This window comes from Podarcis bocagei (genome assembly GCF_964188305.1).
Source record: "Podarcis bocagei genome assembly, chromosome: 3".
In the NCBI taxonomy this organism is placed as follows: Eukaryota; Metazoa; Chordata; class Lepidosauria; order Squamata; family Lacertidae; genus Podarcis; species Podarcis bocagei.
Genome location: NC_138127.1, coordinates 109,651,161 through 109,672,891, shown reverse-complemented (window position 1 = coordinate 109,672,891; position 21,731 = coordinate 109,651,161). Strand labels below are relative to the sequence as shown.

Here is a 21,731-nt window from a genome sequence, read left to right as displayed (position 1 = left end):
TTAGAAGATCTGGCTCATTTTACTGGGAGGCACATTGGCATTATTTTTCTATTTACCAACTATTAATTATGTTTATCTCTGCCTTTTTTATCTTCTATAACATGTAGGGTCAGTGCTTTACTCAGTCTGTAATTTCAGCTTTTACGACTTTGAGAATTGTTTTCTGCTATCAATCAAGGGGGCCCCCTTTGTCTAGGAAAAACATTGCCAGTGTTTTCTTAAGCAGCTAGCCTTCTTGCCTGGCATGAAACTTTTGAAAATCTTTTAGGCTCTCTCTTTAATATACAAGTCCTGATCAAACATTAATAAAATGCAGGCTTATGCCTGATGCCTCATTACCATAGCGGGAAACAAAAGGCATGCTAGTTTTGAGGCGGCTAGTCACCAATTGCTCTTAGAGCCCTCCCTGGAGTCACCTTGTTCTGATCCGACTCCCGCGCCCCGACCTCAACTATTCATTATCCCTCTGAAAAGCGTCACCCAGCTTTTGCCGAGGAGGGACAAGGCATTGAAAAGGCATCTTTGGCAGGCTAATTGCAGGTGGAGATTGTGTGCAGAGTTGCAAGGGAGCACTGCCTGAATCGGATCCAAGACAGAAGCGCTCCTTGGGTGGTGGAATAGAGGGGTGGGGTGGGGAAAGGAAGCCCCTGCTGGGTTTTTTTTCCAAAAGCACCAGGAGCAGAGAGAAGCTCGGTTCGTGGAAAGCAACATTCATCTGGCTCTGCTCCTCGTAATTAATCCTTTGGGGAGGAAGGAGTCGCCCCCGCCGAAAGGGAAAGGAAGGTGCTCTTTAAACGCTCATGCTAAATGAGGTTGCAATCGGCTGCCAGGGGTAGGTTCACCTTCAAGGAGTCCAAAAGGGACCCTGACACCCAAAACTGGTTTGGCACAGATCTTCCAGCAAAAAATAGAACCAGAGGGAAGGAAGGACTCAAGCTGGCTTCCTCAAGATGACAGAGGCCACGCCTCCTCCTGTGGGTCTTTGCTGCATAGAATTGTAGCGCTGGAAGGGAACCCAGGGCTTATCTAGTCTTCCCCTCGCAACACAGCTGAAGAATCCCTTGCAGATGGTCGTGCAACCTCTGCTTAAAAACCTCCAATGATTAACCCCACTCAATGGACCAGAATGTGGTCTAAACCCCCCCTTTAAATCCATATCAACGAAAAGAAAAGAACTCACACTGAAACTCACCTACAGGTGGTACCTAACACCAAGGAAACTAGCGCTAATACACCCAGGAACCTCACCAAAATGCTGGAGAGGGTGCACCTCCACAGGCACATACCTGGGAGTCTTTTTTCACTACAACCTAAGCTGGAAGCCATAGATACAGTATTTACTAAACAAAGGGAAAACAATACTTTATACTCTACTCCAATTTTTTGCGGCCGACGGAGCCTCCCACATCCCTTCTGCATTGAAGGTATACCACGCAAAAGTGGTTTCCACCCTCTGTTATGCTGCCCCGCTCTGGGCCCCAGGGTCCAATCTAACATCGCTTGAGACATTGCAGAATCAGTTTCTCCGTCGCCTCCTGAAACTCCCGATGTGTGTGAGCAACGCAGCCATACGTTTGGAGTTAAGGATTGCATCATTGGAGACTGTCATCTGGAAGCGAGTCTTTGGCTATTGGCTGTCCAGCTGGCATAGGCTTTCCTGGCATAGGCTTTCCTGACTTGGGCAAAAAAAATGAGAGGCACAAATACAAGATGGGTGACACCTGGCTTGAGAGCAGTACATGTGAAAAGGATCTAGGAGTCTTGGTTGACCACAAACTTGACATGAGCCAACAGTGTGACGCGGCAGCAAAAAAAGCCAATGCAATTCTGGGCTGCATCAATAGGAGTATAGCATCTAGATCAAGGGAAGTAATAGTGCCACTGTATTCTGCTCTGGTCAGACCACACCTGGAGTACTGTGTCCAGTTCTGGGCACCACAATTCAAGAAGGACACTGACAAACTGGAACGTGTCCAGAGGAGGGCAACCAAAATGGTCAAAGGCCTGGAAACGATGCCTTATGAGGAACGGCTAAGGGAGCTGGGCATGTTTAGCCTGGAGAAGAGGAGGTTAAGGGGTGATATGATAGCCATGTTCAAATATATAAAAGGATGTCACATAGAGGAGGGAGAAAGGTTGTTTTCTGCTGCTCCAGAGAAGCGGACACGGAGCAATGGAGCCAAACTACAAGAAAGAAGATTCCACCTAAACATTAGGAAGAACTTCCTGACAGTAAGAGCTGTTCGACAGTGGAATTTGCTGCCAAGGAGTGTGGTGGAGTCTCCTACTTTGGAGGTCTTCAAGCAGAGGCTTGACAACCATATGTCAGGAGTGCTCTGATGGTGTTTCCTGCTTGGCAGGGGGTTGGACTCGATGGCCCTTGTGGTCTCTTCCAACTCTATGATTCTATGATTCTATGATTCTATGATTACCTCTTCCAGTGCCTCTGGCGGGACGACTTTGTCAATCTGTGGGTAGGAAAAATCCAAGCCAAACTTCTGAGCATCGGAATTTCCCCAGCAGACTCCTTAAAGATGAACTTACGCTCAGCCAAAAGCCCTATAGAGCAAAGATTAGCAGACATTGAAAATCAACACAACCTCGCCTGGGGTGGGGGTGTCTGCTCCCCCAGGTATCACGGAATAACCCCACCACTTGGCCTTCCATCATACGTGTCGTCTCTTTCATCTGTACCACACCGACTTGCATTTATTCGTGCAAGGTTCAATGTCCTTCCATCGAACCTGCTGAGCCACAGATTTTCTAAGGGTTTGGTGTCTCCGTTATGCGTGTGTGACGGGAAAACTGTTGAATCTCTTCCACATATAATGTTCAACTGCCCCCTACATAGCATAGCCAGGACTAAATTCCTAGGTCCTGCTTTACTGCGCTTGGTGGGCCGGCCTGTTGAGTCACACGCCGCACTACTTTTGCAGGATACAGATCCTTCTGTAACTCTGCAGGTGGCGAGATTCCTGAACGCGGTTATCTCACACACAAAAACCACTAAAAAAAACAACAACATCAAAACTAATCGGACAGTTATGATGAGAGTGCATGTCGGATCTCGTTTTCAGTTTTCCTTTTTCTGCGATCCGTCCCTTGGAGCTCTCCGGGCCCCAAGCTGTTATTTGGCTCTGCTCAATGTCCCACCCTTGCATCGTGGTGTTCTCTTTCTGGTGCCGAATATATCGGTCTTTATGCCTCTGCCCTTTTACGTTTGTACATATTTTATGGGCTAATAGCCGTAAATAAATAAATAAATAAAAACATACCTCCACATGTGGTGGGAGTGTCCCAAAATCCAACTATTCTGGACAACAGCCATACAAGAAATATGTAAAATAACTAAGCAAGTAATAGACATCACCCCAGAATTGGCCCTACTAAACAACTTCCAAGACAACAATGCCCATTTACACCACAAAGAACTCATAACCCACCTGCTCTCAGCAGCCAGAAACACCATAACCAGACACTGGAAAGACCTGTCAGGAGTAAGCATGGAACAATGGTACCAAATAGTATGGGAAACAGCCCTATTAATAAAATTAACCAATAAACTGAAACTGACACGGGGACAAACAGAAGAAGACGCCTTCACCCCGGTATGGCTCCCCTTTATCACATACACAGCCCAACAGGACAGTGACAATAATACACCAACAGCATACAAATCAATATGGCTAACCTGATCCAAAACACCCACCCACCTCACCCACACACGAAAACAAAGATCACCACAGCCAACCACAAGCAAACAATCACACCCTAGGCCAACCCCAACCTCTCTCACCACCAAAGGAACACAAGTGAACAGCACAAGCAACGCTGACACCAAACTCTACATACATTAAACATAATAGAAACACCGCCACCCGACCCCACCCCTATCCATCTTCCCTCTCTCCACCCCCCCTTTCTTTTTTCTTTTCTTCTCCTAATGCCTCAACAAATGAAACGGATTTGTAAAAATGTTACATGAAGAAAAAAAAATACGAGGCACTACACTTTTATAAAACAAGAAAATCCTGAATAAAATAAAATAAAATAAACCTCCAACGACAAAGGGTTTTCCCCCTTCCGATGGAGCCCATTCCACTGTCGAAAAGCTCTTACCACCAGAAAGTTCTTCTTGATGTTGAGTCAGAATTTTCGTTTTCGTAATTTAAATCCATTGGTTTGGGTCTTCCCCTCTGCACCAGCAGAAAATAGCCTTGTTCCCGCTAGTTCCCAGCAGAAAATAGCCTTGCTCCATCTGGTACGCAGGCTGAGACCCTCCCTGCCCACAGACTGTCTCACCAGTGTTGTGCATGCTCTGGTTATCTCCCGCTTGGACTGCTGCAATGTGCTCTACGTGGGGCTACCTTTGAAGGTGACCTGGAAACTACAACTAATCCAGAATGCGGCAGCTAGACTGGTGACTGGGAGTGGCCGCAGAGACCACATAACACCGGTCCTGAGAGACCTGCATTGGCTCCCAGTATGTTTCCGAGCACAATTCACAGTGTTGGTGCTGACCTTGAAAGCCCTAAACGGCCTCGGTTCAGTATACCTGAAGGAGCGTCTCCACCCCCATCCTTCTGCCCAGACACTGAGGTCCAGCTCCGAGGGCCTTCTGGCGGTTCCCTCATTGCGAGAAGCCAAGTTACAGGGAACCAGGCAGAGGGCCTTCTCGGTGCTGGCACCTGCCCAGTGGAACGCCCTCCCATCAGATGTTAAGGAGATATAGAACCATACAACTTTTAGAAGACATCTGAAGGCAGCCCTGATTAGGGAAGCTTTTAATGTGTGGCATTTTAATGTATTTTCAATCTTTGTTGGAAGCCGCCCAGAGTGGCTGGGGAACCGAGCCAGATGGGTGGGGTAAAAATAATAAATTACTATTATTATGACTATTTCTATTATAGAACCAGAGAATCTTAAGAGTTGGAAGGGACCCCTAAGGGTCATCTAGTCCAACCCCCCGCATTGCAGCAATCTCTGCTAAAGCATCCCTGACAGATGGCTATCCCACTTCTAACATTACTGATATTAATATTACTGATATTTTCAAGAGGAATATTACTGTTGCAGCTGTTAGACTGGTTTTGCAGTCCCAGGGCTGTGGAAGAGATAAGGAAGTGCTGATGACTTAAGCAAATTATCTTTTTTTTAAAAAAAAAACCCAATACAATTTCTTACTTTTATAATAACATGAAAAAGAAAACAAAAAAGTTCATAATCACAAATTTAATTCATACATCTTATTTTTTCTTTCTTTCTTTCTTTCTTTCTTTCTTTCTTTCTTTCTTTCTTTCTTTTTACCAACAACCAAAACACAACCAGTGAAAACAAACAGTGAAAACCCACAGGGAGCTGATACACTGGGTATACATAATCAATAATAACATATTCAAATCAACCATATGTACAATTCTATATACCTTAACACTCCTCCCTCCACAAGGTTTATTTAACTTTTAACATTTTAATTGCCCCAAATTGTTCAAACCTGCCCAAATAATTCAATTAGTTTTCTCAGACCAATCCTCCTCCTTCTCACTGACCTTAAACCCTTTCATTTAATGTATCTTCACAGTTAGATATTCTAAGATTGTAATATTTTTCAATTTTTTCCTCCATTGGTTCACCCGTAGCTCTTCTGCATTTTCCCAATTACTTGCTGTAACCTGTCTGGATACAATTACCATCAATTTAACCCATATACATTCCTCTTTTGTTTCTAACTCGGTCCCACTCAGGCTAATAAGAACCATTAATTTAGATATTTCCACCTTCCTACCCACAATTCCCAATATTTCTATACCAATCTGTTTCCAGAATTCATACATCTTAATTGACTTCCCTCCCCTCCCCCTCCTGGTTCCATTATTTTATACTTATTCATGCACATCTATAGAATCTTATATTCTTAACAGTCCCATTTTAACATCTTATTCATGTTGTTACAAGCGACCTTTAGAAGTTCAACTAATGTAGAAACCTATACACAAAGCTTGCAATATATGCCTTAAACATTTCCCCTTTTTAAAACAACAATGTCCTTTTCTTTCTTGGGTTTCAAATTTTGCACTATGTCATGCATAGTTCTTTAGTTTCTTTTGCCAATCTTCTTCTTCTTTGGCGGTAGCTTCTGTCAGGAGTTCAGCCTACACTCGAGTAGGACCCTGGCAGAGACACATGCCCGACTGGCATGTTCCCTCCCTCCTGGTCAATCGTTCAGGAGCTTCATTAGCTTTCTTCTGCCCGAACATCACAGCGACCGATGCCAACCGACACCAGCACACTTAGGGATCCGCAGAGTCTTCACAACTCAGCATTTTGGCTAATCTACTTTATTTACATATAAACCCACACGGAGCACTGCAACGTGGCTCCCTCTCTCTCTAGCATCAGACAGCAAAGAGGAAAAGGACAAAGGACAATAGTCCCACTTCACGGAACACAGTAACACAAACATCCTGTCTCCGTCACTTCCCACTCTGTGGAGTCAAAATATATACTGTCATGTGAAAGACAACAATCGCATGACTGCAACCATGGAGCAGGAATTCTAACAGCTTCTTCCTTCTACAGTGGTACCTTGGGTTAAGTACTTAATTTGTTCCGGAGGTCCGTTCTTAACCTGAAACTGTTCTTAACCTGAAGCACCACTTTAGCTAATGGGGCCTCCTGCTGCTGCCGCACTGCCGGAGCACGATTTCTGTTCTCATCCTGAAGCAAAGTTCTTAAACCGAGGTACTATTTCTGGGTTAGCGGAGTCTGCAACCTGAAGCGTATGTAACCCGAGGTACCACTGTATAGGGATGGGCGACTCAAGCAAATTATCATCCCGACCAAAGAAGAGCCAGATGACTTTTGCGAAGCCCACAAATTAGAACATAAAAAACCTCTGTCGATCAAAGAATTTTAGTTTTGGAAGGGACCCTGAGGGTCATCTAGTCCAACCCCCTGCAATGCAGGGAAATGCAGCTGTCCTCTGCGGGGATTGAACCTGCGAACTGTGGCATTATCAGCATCACACTCTAACCAACAGATGCTTCTAGGCCCAGCTTTTACTTTGGCAGATTTAAGATCAGTGAGATGATGCAAAAGAGCCTTCCCCATATTCCCTGGAGATCTAATAACAGAGAAGTTATTAACCTCTTATGTAAAAATAGGAAAACAGATTTTTTTACAATCTTGGTTTTCTAGCACAGCTTGGATGGCCACCTACCATGGATGTTTTAGCTGAGGTTCCTTCCATTTCTGTGATTCTGTGATTCCATTCCCTAAGACTCTCAGGTTAGAAACAGTTATGTAGCTGAGATCTGGGGGCAGATGAGAAGCTGTAGCCCCAAATAGTAATACAGTGGTGCCTCGCAAGACGAAAAGAATCCGTTCTGTGATTCTCTTCGTCTAGCGGTTTTTTCGTCTTGCGAAGCAAGCCCATTGACGGATTAGCGGATTAGCGCTATTAGTGGCTTTTAGCGGCTTTTAGCGGCTTATCTGCTGATCGGATCAGCTGATAAGTGGGTTAGCAGCTTAGAAAAAGGGGGGGGGGGAAACCAGCAGGAACTCGCAAGACATTGTCGTCTTGCGAAGCAAGCCCATAGGAGATTCGTTTTGCGAAGCACCTCCAAAACGGAAAACTCTTTCGTCTAGCGAGTTTTCCGTCTTGCGAGGCATTCGTCTTGCGGGGCACCACTGTAATAATAATAATAATAATAATAATAATAATAATAATAATAATAATAATAACAACAACAACAACAACAACAACAAGAAGAATAATAATTTATACCATGCCCATCTGGCTGGGTTTCCCCAGCCACTCTGGGCGGCTTCCAAGCGAATATTAAAAACAATACAGCATCAGACATTTAAAACTTGCCAAAACAGGGCCGCCTTCAGTTGTCTTTTAAAAGTAAAATAGTTGTTTATTGCCTTGACATCTGCTGGGAGGGCGTTCCACAGGGAAGGCGCCACTACCGAGAAGGCCCTCTGCCTGGTTCCCTGTAACTTGGCTTCTTGCAGTGAGGGAACCGTCAGAAGGCCCTCGGCACTGGACCTCATTGTCCAGGTTGAGCGATGGGGGTGGAGACGCTCCTTCAGGTATACTGGGCCTTTGAGGCCGTTTAGGGCTTGAAAGGTCAGCACCAACACTTTGAATTGTGCTCGGAAACGTACTGGGAGCCAGTTTGGGAGAGGCTGAGCTGGAGGGCAGAATTCCAGGTAGGCAGCAAAAAAAAGTCTCTCTTTCTCTCTCTCTCTTTCAGAATCCGGATGTCTGGGATAAAAGGTCTCCAAGGGGTGGTGCGGAAGACGGTGAACGACGAACTTCAGGCCAACATTTGGGACCCTCAACACATGGATAAGATTGTCCCTTCGCTGCTCTTCAACCTTCAGCACGCGGAGGAGACTGAAAGGTGAGTAACTTTCCGCCCAGGGGAATCCTGGAGTGGGAATGCTGTCGGAAGAACAGCTAGATCAGGAGTGCCCCCAATGGCGCTCAAAGGCCATGTCTGGGCACTCTCACGGAGGCATCTATCAAATAATTCAAGGCCCCTTTAAGGAGAGGGGCATGGCTGTCAACCGTCCCTTATTTGGCGGGAAAGTCCCTTATCCCAGCGCCGTGTCCCGCTGCTGTCCCGGATTGATGATGTCCCTTAAATTTCCCAGGTTTCAAAGGAAGCAGCTCCTCTCCCTCCCTGCCTGCCAGCCAGAGAGGCTCCAACTGTGTTGCTTGGCTGCGTTGCTCACCCAATAAGGAGTCTAAGAACGACTGGGGGGTGGAGCTTGCATGTCTTGTGACGATCAAATCGGCCGCTTTGCCTGGGGACTCGCCTTTGCTCAGCGCTTCCCAGCGGAGAGGGGACGGTGGTTTTCCTTGCTGCATCCCCTTTGCCGGGTTGCTGTGCTGTAGGAACCACCGCTTGCGGCTTCGTTTGGCTGCTGGCTGGGCTTTCTGCCTTTGGCTCGGAGGGGCTCAGAAGTTGAACATACCTGTGCCCTGAAAATCCCTTATTGTGGCTGCTGATCCCTTATTTTCGAGGCTGCTGGTCCCTTATTTTCAAATCTGTAAGTTGACAGCTATGGGAGAGGAGGCGTGGCTTGTGCTTTGCACATGAAAAGCCCCAGGTGTGATCCTCAGCATCAGCAGGTATGCCCAGGTAAGGCTGCTGCCCAAAACCTTGGGCAGCTGCTGCCAAAGTAGAAAATAGTGGGCTCTGCGAGCCAGTGGACTGTCTATCTCCAAGGCAGCTTCCTGTGTCCCCGTGAGCCCCAAAATCTCCATCCATCCTGGAGGTGGTCCTCTGTATCTCTGTGTGAGTCACTGTTCTGTCTTGCCTCTTTCCGATCAGCTTCTGCTGGGGGCGAGGTGGGAAGTTATCCTTCCACATCTGTGCCTGGGGTGGGATTGCATTCACCCCCTCATTCCGGTGCAGCTGGGTCGCAGAATGACCCAGAGGAGGGTACCCGTTGGGTCTCTGTATGCTGGGTTTGATCCTGCCTCTTTCCTCTGAGGAACCACGACATATGGCTTGTGCAGGGAAATGTCTGCAGCTGGCTGGTTTCTTCCTGCTCCACATTCCCACATATGTCTTTCTAGGTGCCACGTGGCTCTAGGTTTACTTCAGCAGGGTCTGGGTGGGAACATGCCAGCTTACTTGCGAGATCAGCTTATGCCAAATACACCCACTTGACTTCTTCGATCTGTGGAGCTGTCACTGCTACAGGTGCCACCTGATACCGATGGACATTATGTAGGAAATAAATATTTTATTGTGACAGCATTTATCCTCTGGAACTCCCTGCCTCTTGAAATCAGGAAGGCGCCTTCGAAGTAAACGTTTCAGTGCCTGCTAAAAAAATTTTATTGTTTTATTCTATTTGGGGCTTTCTGTATTCAGAGGGGGCTTATTCAGGTGTCCTACATGCCAGGAAATGAAATTCCTGCAAATCTGTTGTCTAAGGTTGTTAACAGAGAACAACTTAAGGTTTATGTACAGAGGTTGCAACTGGGTTGAACCACAGGTACTACAGGTTACATGGAAAGGGGAAGGATGTAAGGATATAGTTCTGTTCCACCTTAAAAGGAACAGGCATGACTGTTGTGTGTCATATGCCTGTTTACATTCCAGCACAGTCTGCTGGGAACTTCCGTTTGTATATTGCTTTTGCTATATTGCTGTTTTGCTTGGAGACGAAGGGAAGCAGACATGTTTTTTCCTTTGTTCCTGAACTATGCCTAATAAACACCTGCAAATAATGCTTATACATCTCTCTGTCCGCCACTTCCGTTGTGAGAAGATTTATTCACTCTGCTGACTAGAGCATGCTCAGCTTCTGAACGTATTGGAGGCTCGAGTCATTGATTGATGCTGTTCTGGGAAACGGAGTTCGCCCGGCTGCCGGCCGGTGGCTGGAGCCAGCTGGGGGCCTGCCTGATGCCCCCGTCTCCCCGGCAGCATCCCAACAGGGGTGTATAAATTTTATGAAATAAATGCTCCAGACATTTGGAGGAAACAAAACTCAGAAAGAGCTGCGGCCGTGCATTTCTGCACTGTGCAAGTCTCCAGACCTGGGTCTGAATTGAATCTGTCTCTGCTCTCTCCTCTAGCCGTTCTCCATCTCCCTTGCAAACAACCGAGAAGGAGAAAGAGAACCCGGCAGAGCTGGCCGAGAGATGCTTGAGGGAGTTGCTGGGCCGGGCGGCATATGGAAACATCAAAAATGCCATCAAACCTGTCCTCATGTAAGTCCTCAACGATCCTGCGTCGCTCCCCATTGAGCTTGCCTCAGTGGTCCCATCGGGGTGGGGGGTCGGTTTGCCTAACCAGAAGAGCGGGGGTTTGTGGGATGTGATATATAGATAGCAGTCAAGTACAACATTCCTTGTTTGCCTAGAGTGGACATGCAAGGGGATGTTTGGCCCAGCCAGTCGGAACTTCCTGTTTCCTCCTGGGCTGGAGCATCCTTCCTCTTGCATGTGACTAGAGGTGGGCGTGACTTTACCTGTGCAGGTAACAAAAGCACAAGGCACGCAGCCCTTCTCCCTCTTTTTTCCATCTTCCTTTCGCCTTGTGAACTGGAGTGACTTCCAGTCTGCAGTCACTGGGATTAACCCCCCATATGGGGTAGATCCACATGTATATCCTTTGTAACTAAGTATGCCTTCAGGGATCCATCTGTGAACTGAATGTGTGAGTAAACTTCTTTTATATACAGTCATACCTCGGGTTGAAGTAGCTTCACGTTGCGCTCTGCAGCGACCCGGAAGTAACGGAATGCGTTACTTCTGGGTTTTGCCGCTCTCGCATGCAGAGACGCTCAAAATGACGTCACACGCATGCACAGAAGTAGCGAATGACGCGGGTTGCGTTCTGCTCTGGATGCGAATGGGGCTCCGGAACGGATCCCGATCCCAACCAGAGGTACCACTGTACTTTAAACAAGATTACAGCGTGTGTTTTTTCTTTTAAGAGGAATATAATGGGACTTACCAGGAATCTAGTATTAAGGGGCTTAAACAAGCCTGCGACCAGTTATCCGCTGTGCGTTTAAGAGGGGAATGTAAAACTCTGCTAAGTTATAGAACTTGCTAGTGCCAATTAGGAAGGATATTAATAAACAATATATCCTCTCCTGCCTCCCTGAACATTCCCACAGGCTTTGCATTTGGCAGAAGCAGGCGCAACTTCAGGGGTTGAAACCACAGGCTCCATCCAGATTCAACACTTTATGATTCTACTCATAAAGTAAATACTATTCTTGGCTGCATCGGTACCATTTTTTTTAAGCCACAGGAGGGGAGAGTCGTGCTCAGATCTCGACTGCTGGTTTCCTGCAACCACCATTATCTGATTTCCTGCAACCACCTGCCATGGCCTCTCGCCTGACACTCTGGGACCAGGGACTGTCCTCCAGATGCTCTGGCAGGTGTGCGAGAGAGCAGGAAATCCAGAGGTTTGTTGGGTGCCTCTGCTAAATGGTGTCCTTTCCCTTCTTTCCCAAAAGCCACCTGGACAACCACACACTGTGGGAGCCGAAGACGTTCGCCATCCACTGCTTTAAGATCATCATGTACTCAATCCAGGTGAGAGTCGCTGAACGAATAGCTCGTTCGGGTTTCAGTTTGCGGAGGGGCAGAGCTCCTCTGCACACACACAAACATACATCGTTTCAACCCTGCGGGGTCCTGCGAATCCACCTGCTTCCTGGCGGACATTTATAAAAGGATGCCTGGCATGCGAAAAGAGGGTAGAGAAAATTTGCCTCCCTCTTTTGCAACGCTAAAACTCACAAACGTGCGATGTAGCCAGAGATTTGCTACAGACAAAAGAAACGGCTGCTTCTTCAGTGCACGGTTCAGCTGTGGAACTGCAGAAGGCAGTTGTGGGATGTGATACATAAGAAGCAGTCAAGTACAACATTCCTTGTTTTCCTAGAGTGGACATGAGGGAATGTTTGGCCCAGGCAGTTGAAAACTTCCTGTTTCTTCCTGGCTGGAACATCCTTCCTTTGCATATAACTGAATGTGGGTGTGACCTTACCTGTCCAGGTAACGCAAAAGGACAGGACACACAGCACACTCTCTGACGCCATCCGTCATTGGACCAGCTTTTTAGCTAGAAATGCTCTGTTGGCTTTCAGGGGCACAGTTGTCCCATTCAGGACCAGGGAGTCCCCCACACCTGCCTGCCCCCTGTAAACATGCATAGGTAAAGGTAAAGGGACCCCTGACCATTAGGTCCAGTCGTGACCAACTCTGGGGTTGCGGCGCTCATCTCGCTTTATTGGCTGAGGGAGCCGGTGTTTGTCCGCAGACAGCTTCCGGGTCCTGTGGCCAGCATGACTAAGCCACTTCTGGCGAACCAGAGCAGCACACGCCTTCCCGCCAGAGCGGCACCTATTTATCTACTTGCACTTTGACATGCTTTTGAACTGCTAGGTTGGCAGAAGCTGGGACCAAATAATGGAAGCTCACCGTGTCACGGGGATTCGAACCGCCGACCTTCTGATCGGCAAGTCCTAGGCTCTGCCACACTAATATCAACTTGCCCTCAGTTACCAAACCGTTTGGTTTCAACTATTGCACTCTAACCCCAGTTACATTGGCAGCCAGGCCTTCCGCAGGGACTGTTGACATTCCATTCCCATATCTTACTCCCATATCTTAGATGCTGGATTTGAACTCTAGCCTTAACTCAAAACAGACAAAGGCAAACATCCTGGCTGGCCATTGTGCCAGATAAGAATACAGTGGTGCCTCGCAAGACGAAAAGAATCCGTTCTGTGATTCTCTTCGTCTAGCGGTTTTTTCGTCTTGCGAAGCAAGCCCATTGAAGGATTAGCGGATTAGCGCTATTAGCGCTTTTAGCGGCTTTTAGCGGCTTATCTGCTGATCGGATCAGCTGATAAGCGGCTTAGCGGCTTAGAAAAAGGGGGGGGGGGAAACCAGGAGGAACTTGCAAGACATTGTCGTCTTGCGAAGCAAGCCCATAGGAAATTCGTTTTGCGAAGCACCTCCAAAACGGAAAACTCTTTCGTCTAGCGAGTTTTCCGTCTTGCGAGGCATTCATCTTGCGGGGCACCACTGTACTTGTTCACATAAGGAAAGCATAAGGGTTACAAAATGCAAGCATGCAGGAATCATTCATCAATACATTCTGCCTAGAAGGTCAAATGCGATTAATATTGAAACCATTAGGACAATGGTATTTAACACCTGACAAACTAGCAAAAATGTATAGAATGTGCAGTAAAGCATGCTGGAAATGTAACGTGAAAGATGGAGATTTTTATCACATGTGCTGGACATGTGAGAAAATGAAAAATTTTGGGGATATGATCTACAATGAACTGAAAAAATTGTTCGAATACACTTTCCCAAAAAATCCGGAAGCCTTTTTGCTGGGATTGATAGGAGATGAAATAAGAAATGCAGACCAGAGATTATTCATGTATGCCACGACTGCTGCCAGAATCTTAGTAGCCCCAAAATGGAAAACTCAGGAATTGCCAACATTAGGGGAGTGGCAGGCAAAAATGGTAGAATATGTGGAATTAGCAAAACTGACCCCCAGGATCCGTAAGCAAGAGGAAACAAAGTTCAGAAGAGAATGGAGTAAATTTGTGGGGTACATAAGTAACAACTGTAGAAGTTTAAAGACTGTAGTAGGATTATAATAAATCTCATGACATGAACAATGTGTTATTAAGAATCTGTGAAAAATGAAAGATTAATATGAAAGCCTGTTGAAGGGAGGGAGGGAAGTCTGTGCTCGATAGAGCGTCGAGAAAATAAGTGGACAAACAATGGTAGAATTTTACTGTATTTATTTTGTTTTGTTTATGTTAAAGAAAATTCAATAAAAAGCATTTTTATTAAAAAAAAGAAACCATTAGAACAAAATCGAAATCCGACACCAACATTTCCACATCGTCAAGATCTTACTTTCTTTTCTCCCCTCATCCTCTCTGTCTGTTCGCTCTTCCAGCCCCAGCACTCTCACCTCGTGATCCAGCAGCTTCTAAGCCACTTGGATGCCAATAGCAGAAGCGCGGCCACGGTCCGGGCCGGGATCGTGGAGGTCCTGTCGGAGGCAGCCGTCATCGCAGCCTCCGGATCGGTCGGTAAGGAGCCAGGGTGCGACCCCCGAGACGGTGTTGTCCGAGGACAGAGCGTTGGCGACTCCCGGCAGATAAATCTCTAGCCACCCGCCTACTCCAAAGTATAGCAGTGTCAGAAGAATCGGGACAGGCCAAAGAAAGCCATTTTTTGCATGTTTAAACTGTGGAACTCACTGCTGCAGTTTAAAGCCCCTATTCTTATGATATTATCACTGGCAAGGCAGTGATAAGTCAGAGATCAATCCCAGACAAATCACTAGGAAATATTGATGGGGAAGTTAGCCTGGAGAGGTATTTATAGTTATTTTTAATTGCCTATCCATCCCAGCTATTTTTCCAAGGATCTCAAGGTGTTGGGTTCGGTTCTCCCCACCCCTCCTCACTGAACCCCCACAATACCCCTGCGAGGTAGGTTATCCTGAAAGCTCGGTGACTTGCTCAAGGTCACCCCCAGTGAGGTTCGTGGGTGTGTAGGGGCATATGAACTCCGACGCTCTAACCACTACACCACGCTCCCTCATAAGATCAAAAACTGGGCTAAAAGTAAGGAAGTGCAAGAATGGACTTAGTTGATGGACTATGCAGAATTAGATAAATTAACAGGAAGGATTCGAAACCTGCGGGATCAGAGATTCTTAGAGGACTGGAGTAAATATATGTACTATTTGAAAAGTAATTGTGATGAACAGATTTATGCTTCAGGACCTGTCCTTCCAGTGAGCACTCAGGGCTGATTTCCTTCAGAATGGAGAGGTCTGATCTTCTTGCAGTCCATGGGACTCTCAAGAGTCTCCTCCAGCACCAGAATTCAAAAGCATCAATTCTTCGGCGATCAGCCTTCTTTATGGTCCAGCTCTCACTTCCATACATCACTACTGGGCAAACCATAGCTTGAACTATACAGACCTTTGTTGGCAAGGTGATGTCTCTGCTTTTTAAGATGCTGTCTAGCTTTGTCATCACTTTTCTCCCAAGAAGCAGGCGTCTTTTAATTTCGTGACTGCTGTCACCATCTGCAGTGATCATGGAGCCCAAGAAAGCAAAACCTCTCACTGCCTCCATTTCTTCCCCTTCTATTTGCCAGGAGGTGATGGGACTGGTGGCCATGATCATTTTTTTGATGCTGAGCTTCAGACCATATTTTGCGCTCTCCTCTTTCACCCTCATTAAAAGGTTCTTTAATTCCTCCTCACTTTCTGCCATCAAGGTTGTGTCATCTGCATATCTGAGGTTGTTGATATTTCTTCCGGCGATCTTAATTCCGGCTTGGGATTCATCCAGCCCAGCCTTTCACATGATGAATTCTGCATATAAGTCAGGTGTCAGGTGTAGAGAAAGCAAATAGCAGAGATGGAGAGGCTTGTGGGATTTGATCAGAAATTATTGTCCATGAATTAAACCCAGTCAACGCCATGCTTTCATCACTGACACAATGGCTAGCTCCATATTTCATAATTCCTCATAGCAACCCCACCTGACCCCCCCACACTCTGGATATTTGCACTCCTACAAGGGACCCCTGAAGGTCCTCTAGTCTGACCCCCTGCACTGCGGGAATCGCAGGCGAGACTCCGATGCTCTGTGTGCTTCTTCCAGGGCCAACCGTGCTGGAGGTCTTCAACACCCTCCTGAGGCAGCTACGCCTGAGCATCGATTACGCCCTGACGGGCAGCTACGATTGCGCCATCGCCGGAGGCACCAAGATCATCAAGGAGCACGAAGAAAGGATGTTCCAGGAGGCTGTCATCAAGACCACAGGTAGGCCAAGGCTTTTTCTCCTCCTCCCTTTGAGCCAGAAAAGTCACAGCTCAGGGTCCTTTGCATGCAGGAGACTCCAAGTTCAATTCCCAGCATCGCCAGATATTCTTCTGCTCGAATTCCTAGAGAGTGGCTGCCAGCCAGTGTAGTCAACACTGCTATGAATGGACCAATTGGTCCATTCAAACCAATGGTCTGGCTCAGGTTCCTGTGTGTACGTTTCCCCCAATTTTTGTGCATATTATTGATCGGGGAACTTCATCCGCACTTTCGCGAAACTGCAATGTGAGAGGCCCATGTCTGCGTATTGTTGCAGGAAGTTTGAATCGGGTAGATCAGGGGTCAGCAAAAAATTTTCAGCAGAGGGCCGGTCCATTGTCCCTCAGACCTTGTGGGGGGCCGGACTATAATTTGAAAAAAGTAATGAACAAATTCCTATGCCCCACAAATAGCCCAGAGATGCATTTTAAATAAAAGCACACATTCTACTCATGTAAAAACATGCTGATTCCCGGACCGTCTGCAGGCCGGATTGAGAAGGTGATTGGGCCGGATCTGGCCCCTGGGCCTTAGTTTGCCTACCCCTGGCCTAAAGCAGGGGTTAGCAAACTTTTCAGCAGGGGGCCGGTCCACTGTCCCTCAGACCATGTGGTGGGCCAGACTATATTTTGAAGGGAAAAAATGAACAAATTCCTATGCCCCACAAATAACCCAGAGATGCATTTTAAATAAAAGCAAACATTTTCCTCATGTAAAAACACTAGGCAGGCCCCACAAATAAGCTAGAGATGTGTTTTAAATAAAAGGACACATTCTACTCATGTAAAAACACGCTGATTCCCGGACCGTCCTCGGGCCGGATTGAGAAGGCGATTGGGCCGGATCCGGCCCCCGGGCCTTAGTTTGCCTACCCATGGGTGATGGGGCAGCTGTGCCCCTGAAGGACCAGGTGCGCAGCCTGGGAGTCATTTTGGACTCACAGCTCATCACCAAACTTAAAACCATGGAAAGACCTGGGCTGAACAAAGACATTGGATTCTTATCTCACTATACATGACTAAACCATTTCTCACCTTCTCACCCCTTGCCTTTTCCTGTAAGACCTATTACAGTCGTTAAGAGTCGTCAACAGGCTCATCTCAGCTATCTGCCAATCTCCCATTCCCACCACCCTTCTGAGTAACACCCCTCCCCACCTTCTCACTATATAGAAGGATCTGGCAACTTCTGTTTCAGTGTATCTGAAGAAGTGTGCATGCACACGAAAGCTCATACCAAGAACTAACTTAGTTGGTCTTTAAGGTGCTACAGGAAGGAATTTTTTTATTTTAAGGTGCCTTCAGAGTTTGCCTTCATGCCGCCAGCAGAGGTCAGGATAAGCTTGGGAATCGCCAGAGTCAAAGCAGATGGGAGACAATATGATACGATAATCTTTATTGTCACTGTCCCATACAGAACAACGAAATTGAAAAAATCTACATCACACATTCAAAAACCCACAAGCCTGCTATCCCAGCCTGGTTAGCCTCTAAAAACTTTCTAAGCATCTCTAAGCAGATGCCTTTGTTTGTCTCCAGACCAGCACCCTTTACTTCAGACATGGTTGAAATCTGGGCTGGTTCTTGGGGTGACACAGGGTTGTTGTCCGTTCGGCATACGGAAGTTTGTTTTGGGTGCTCCTACAAACAGCTTCCTTTGCTCCAAAAATTCCCATTCTGATTTTGAATCCTGACAAGACAGAAGTACTGTTTTTGGGGGACGGGGGTGGGCTGGTGTGGGGGACTCCCTGGTCCTGAATGGGGCAACCTTGCCCCTGAAGGACCAGGTGCGCAGCCTGGGAGTCATTTTGGACTCACAGCTGTCCATGGAGAAGCAGGTCAACTCTGTGCCCAGGGCAGCTGTCTACCAGCTCCATCTGGTACACAGGATGAGACCCTCCCTGTCTGCTGACTGTCTGGCCAGAGTGGTACATGCTCTGGTTATCTCTCACTTTGACTACTGCAATGCGCTCTATGTGGGGCTACCTTTGAAGTTAACCTGGAAACTACAACTAAATGCGGCAGCCAGACTGATGACTGGGAGTGGCCGCCGAGACCACATAACACCGGCCTTGAAAGACCTACATTGGCTTCCAGTACGTTTCTGAGCACAATTCAAAGTGTTGGTGCTGACCTTGAAAGCCCTAAACAGCCTCAAAGGCCCAGTAGACCTGAAGGAGCGTCTCCACCCCCATCGTTCGCCCGGACACTGAGGTCCAGCTCTGAGGGCCTTCTGGCAGTTCCCTCACTGCAAGAAGCCAAGTTACAGGGAACCAGGCAGAGGGCCTTCTTGGTGGTGGAGCCCACCCTGTGGAACACCCTCCCACCAGATGTCAAAGAGATAAACAACTACCTGACATTTAGAAGACAACTGAAGGCAGCCCTTGTTTAGGGAAGTTTTTAATGTGTGATATCTCAATGTATTTTTAATCTTTGTTGGAAGCCGCCCAGAGTGGCTGGGGAAACCCAACCAGATGGGCAGGGTACAAATAATAAATTATTATTATTATTACAGTGGTGCCTCGCAAGACGAAATTAATTCGTTCCGCAAGTTTTTTCTTCTTGCGAGTTTTTTGTCTTGCGAAGCACGGTTTCCCATAGGAATGCATTGAAAATCAATCAATGCGTTCCTATGGAGACCGTCCGGGGACAGAGGGAAAGCGCCGCTCTGTCCCCTCTTTTGAAGCAAGGGGCTGCGGGGAGAAGATAGCTTCAAAAGAGGTCCGGGGACAGCAGGGAAGACGCGCTGCGCTTCCCGCTGTCCCCTGACCTGGGGCTGCGGAGAGAAGATCACTTCTCCCCACCGCCCCTTGCTTCAAAAGAGGTCCGGGGACAGCGGGGAAGACCCGCTGTCCCCGGAGCTTGCGGGGCAAGCTTCGTTTTGCGAAGCAAGCCCATAGGGAAATTCGTCTTGCGAGGCAACTCGAAAACGAAAAAACCTTTCATTTTGCGAGTTTTTCGTCTCGTGAGGCGTTCGTCTTGCGGGGCACCATTGTATTATTATTATTATTCTGCCTCCGGGTTAAACTGCCCCATATGCGAGCTATTTTTCATGGCAAAGTTAGCGGCGCAAGTTTGGACCGTCGCTGTTCCTGCATTGCAGAGGGTTGGACTATAGATGACTCTGGGGAAGCATTCCCAAACTTAGCCCTCCAGCTGTTTTGGGACTACAGTTCCCATCATCCCTGACCACTGGTCCTGTTAGCTAGGGATGATGGGAGTTGTAGTCCTGAAACATCTGGAGGGATGCCTGGACTAGATGACTCTTGGGGGTCCCTTCCAACTCTACAATTCAGATTGCAAGGTTGTGGTGTGAATTAAAAGGGGAGAACCACGTACACCACATGTAGCTCCACGATGAAATAAAGGCGGGGTGAAAATGTGTTACATAATACACTTTTGAAGCAATGTGCAGTGCAGGATTGGGCCCCTGCGCATTGGCTGAGGTCAGTAATGCTCAGATTGGGTGCCTGAGAAGGTTCTGTGCACCAGAACCCATCATCCCTGACCACTGGTCCTGCTAGCTAGGGATGATGGGAGTTGTAGTCCCAAAACAGCCGGAGGGCCAAGTTTGGGGGAGCCTGTCCTGGGGGGAACCCTTCCAAGTCTACAGTTCTGTGATTCTATGATCCTCCCCCTCCCCCCAATGGCTGGTGGGAGAGCAGGAAAGTAACATCTTGTTGAAATGCTTCTGGCCTGAAAAGAGAGTGCCCCCTCCTCTTCTTGCCTCGGGCCTTTGCACCCTCTCTGCCCGCCTGCCTGTCCGTTCACCCCCATCTTCTCCCCCCCCCCCAATCTGGACCGTCTTGCATGCTCTCTTCCTGCTGTCTTTCTTTAGGTTCGTTTGCCAGCACCCTGCCCACCTATCAGAGGTCGGAGGTCATGCTTTTTATCATGAGCAAAGTCCCTCTTCCTTCTCTGCACCACCCTCTAGACACGGGCAAAGCTGGGTGAGGACACTTTTTCTCCTTCTCCCCCCTTTACCCCTTTTTCCTTCCGGCTGTTTTACTCTCTCCTTTGCCTCCCCCCACCCCCACCCCAAATCCTCTTCCCACAGCCTGTGAATCCTCTGTTGGAGCGGGTTGGGCTGGATGACCCCAGGGTACCCCATCCGAGGCTGCATTTTAAACCTGTATTTTAAATTGGGGTCCCCCCATTATGTTTTTACTGTAATTTTTACTGTTGTTAGCCTCCTTGAGCCCGGCTCTGGCTGGGGAGGGCAGGGTATAAATAAAATTTATTATTATTATTATTATTATTATTATTATTATTATTATTATTATTATCCAACTTGGCAATTCTCTGACTCCTGCCGTTTCTAGCAACTGGTATTTGGGAGTTTGCTGCCTCCGACATTGGAGACAGAGCAGAACCATTATGGCCCATAGCTACTGAAGGGTGCCGTTTTGTGGGCACTAAAAGTCCACCTTCGGGACAAATTTAGAAGCCCATTTCTCTAAGTGTTTGCAAATACCTGGAGAGATTCTCTGCTCTGTCCACCAAAACGTTAACTTTTAAGTGCCACATTCCTCAAGATGTCTTAGCTCTGTCTGATGCCAGGAAGCACTTAGCAAAATGGTCCCCATTCTCGTTTCTGTTTAAAAATAAACAGCTCTTACCTTGGACTAATAGGAGACGTCTATTTAGTTCTCTATCTGGGAGCTGGGAAAATGAGAATTAAAGAATTAAAGGCGATAAATATTTTGATGGAACGTTGGAAATAACAGCCGCATCTCTCTATAAAAGGCTGGAGCCTTAGCAAGTCTTTGGTTGCTGAACCTAGCCAGGGAAAAAACAACAACTTTCTGCACATTGGAGGGTGGGAAAAGAGAATTATTGACTGGTTGAGGACGGGTCTCACCAGCCACTCACTCCTCCAACTCAAGACTCAAATTAATTGCAATTGTTTTGGGAAAAATAACCAGCATTTAAAAATCAAGCCAATTGTTTAGAAACACAGAACAACAAACCTCTGTGTTGCAAACTTAACACAACAAACAGCACAAGCAACACAAAGACCAGTATACTAGATAGCACTGCAATTCTTATTGCATAATATCCATAATTTAGTACAGCAAAAACAAAAAACAAAATGTGTACACTTGTAAATTCTCTAATATATTTGAAATCAAATGAACACATGTCTGTCAATCTTTGAAAGTCCGTAAAAGTAAAAGAATAAAACTTTTTAGGCGTTCATGGTGCTGAAGTGAGTGAATAACAACGTAGGACAGTGATCCCGGATAATCTGACTGTTTCACTGGAATCTTCTTCAGTGCAACCCATAGATTAGAAAAATGCACAAGAAGCAGTGGT

At 47.0% G+C, this 21,731-nt stretch overlaps 1 protein-coding gene and 1 long non-coding RNA gene across 7 annotated transcripts in view; one reads left to right on the top strand and one right to left on the bottom strand.

Annotated features, from left to right (window-relative positions):
- EFR3B (EFR3 homolog B) overlaps positions 1–21,731 on the top strand; it is a 130,331-nt gene that overhangs the window by 89,722 nt on the left and 18,878 nt on the right. For all 6 annotated transcript variants that reach the window (XM_081188517.1, XM_081188515.1, XM_081188513.1 and 3 more), the window contains exons 6-11: positions 8,262–8,411; positions 10,607–10,741; positions 12,004–12,082; positions 14,487–14,622; positions 16,216–16,377; positions 20,254–20,365. In XM_081188517.1, coding sequence (XP_081044643.1) covers positions 8,262–8,411; positions 10,607–10,741; positions 12,004–12,082; positions 14,487–14,622; positions 16,216–16,377; positions 20,254–20,365 — 774 coding nt within the window. The remainder of the gene's footprint in view (positions 1–8,261; positions 8,412–10,606; positions 10,742–12,003; positions 12,083–14,486; positions 14,623–16,215; positions 16,378–20,253; positions 20,366–21,731) is intronic.
- On the bottom strand, positions 1,108–20,394 carry LOC308584232. Its single transcript, XR_014006678.1, has 3 exons — positions 20,376–20,394; positions 3,276–3,937; positions 1,108–1,286 (listed from the first exon to the last, which is right to left on the bottom strand). It is a non-coding gene; the product is annotated as an uncharacterized lncRNA (long non-coding RNA).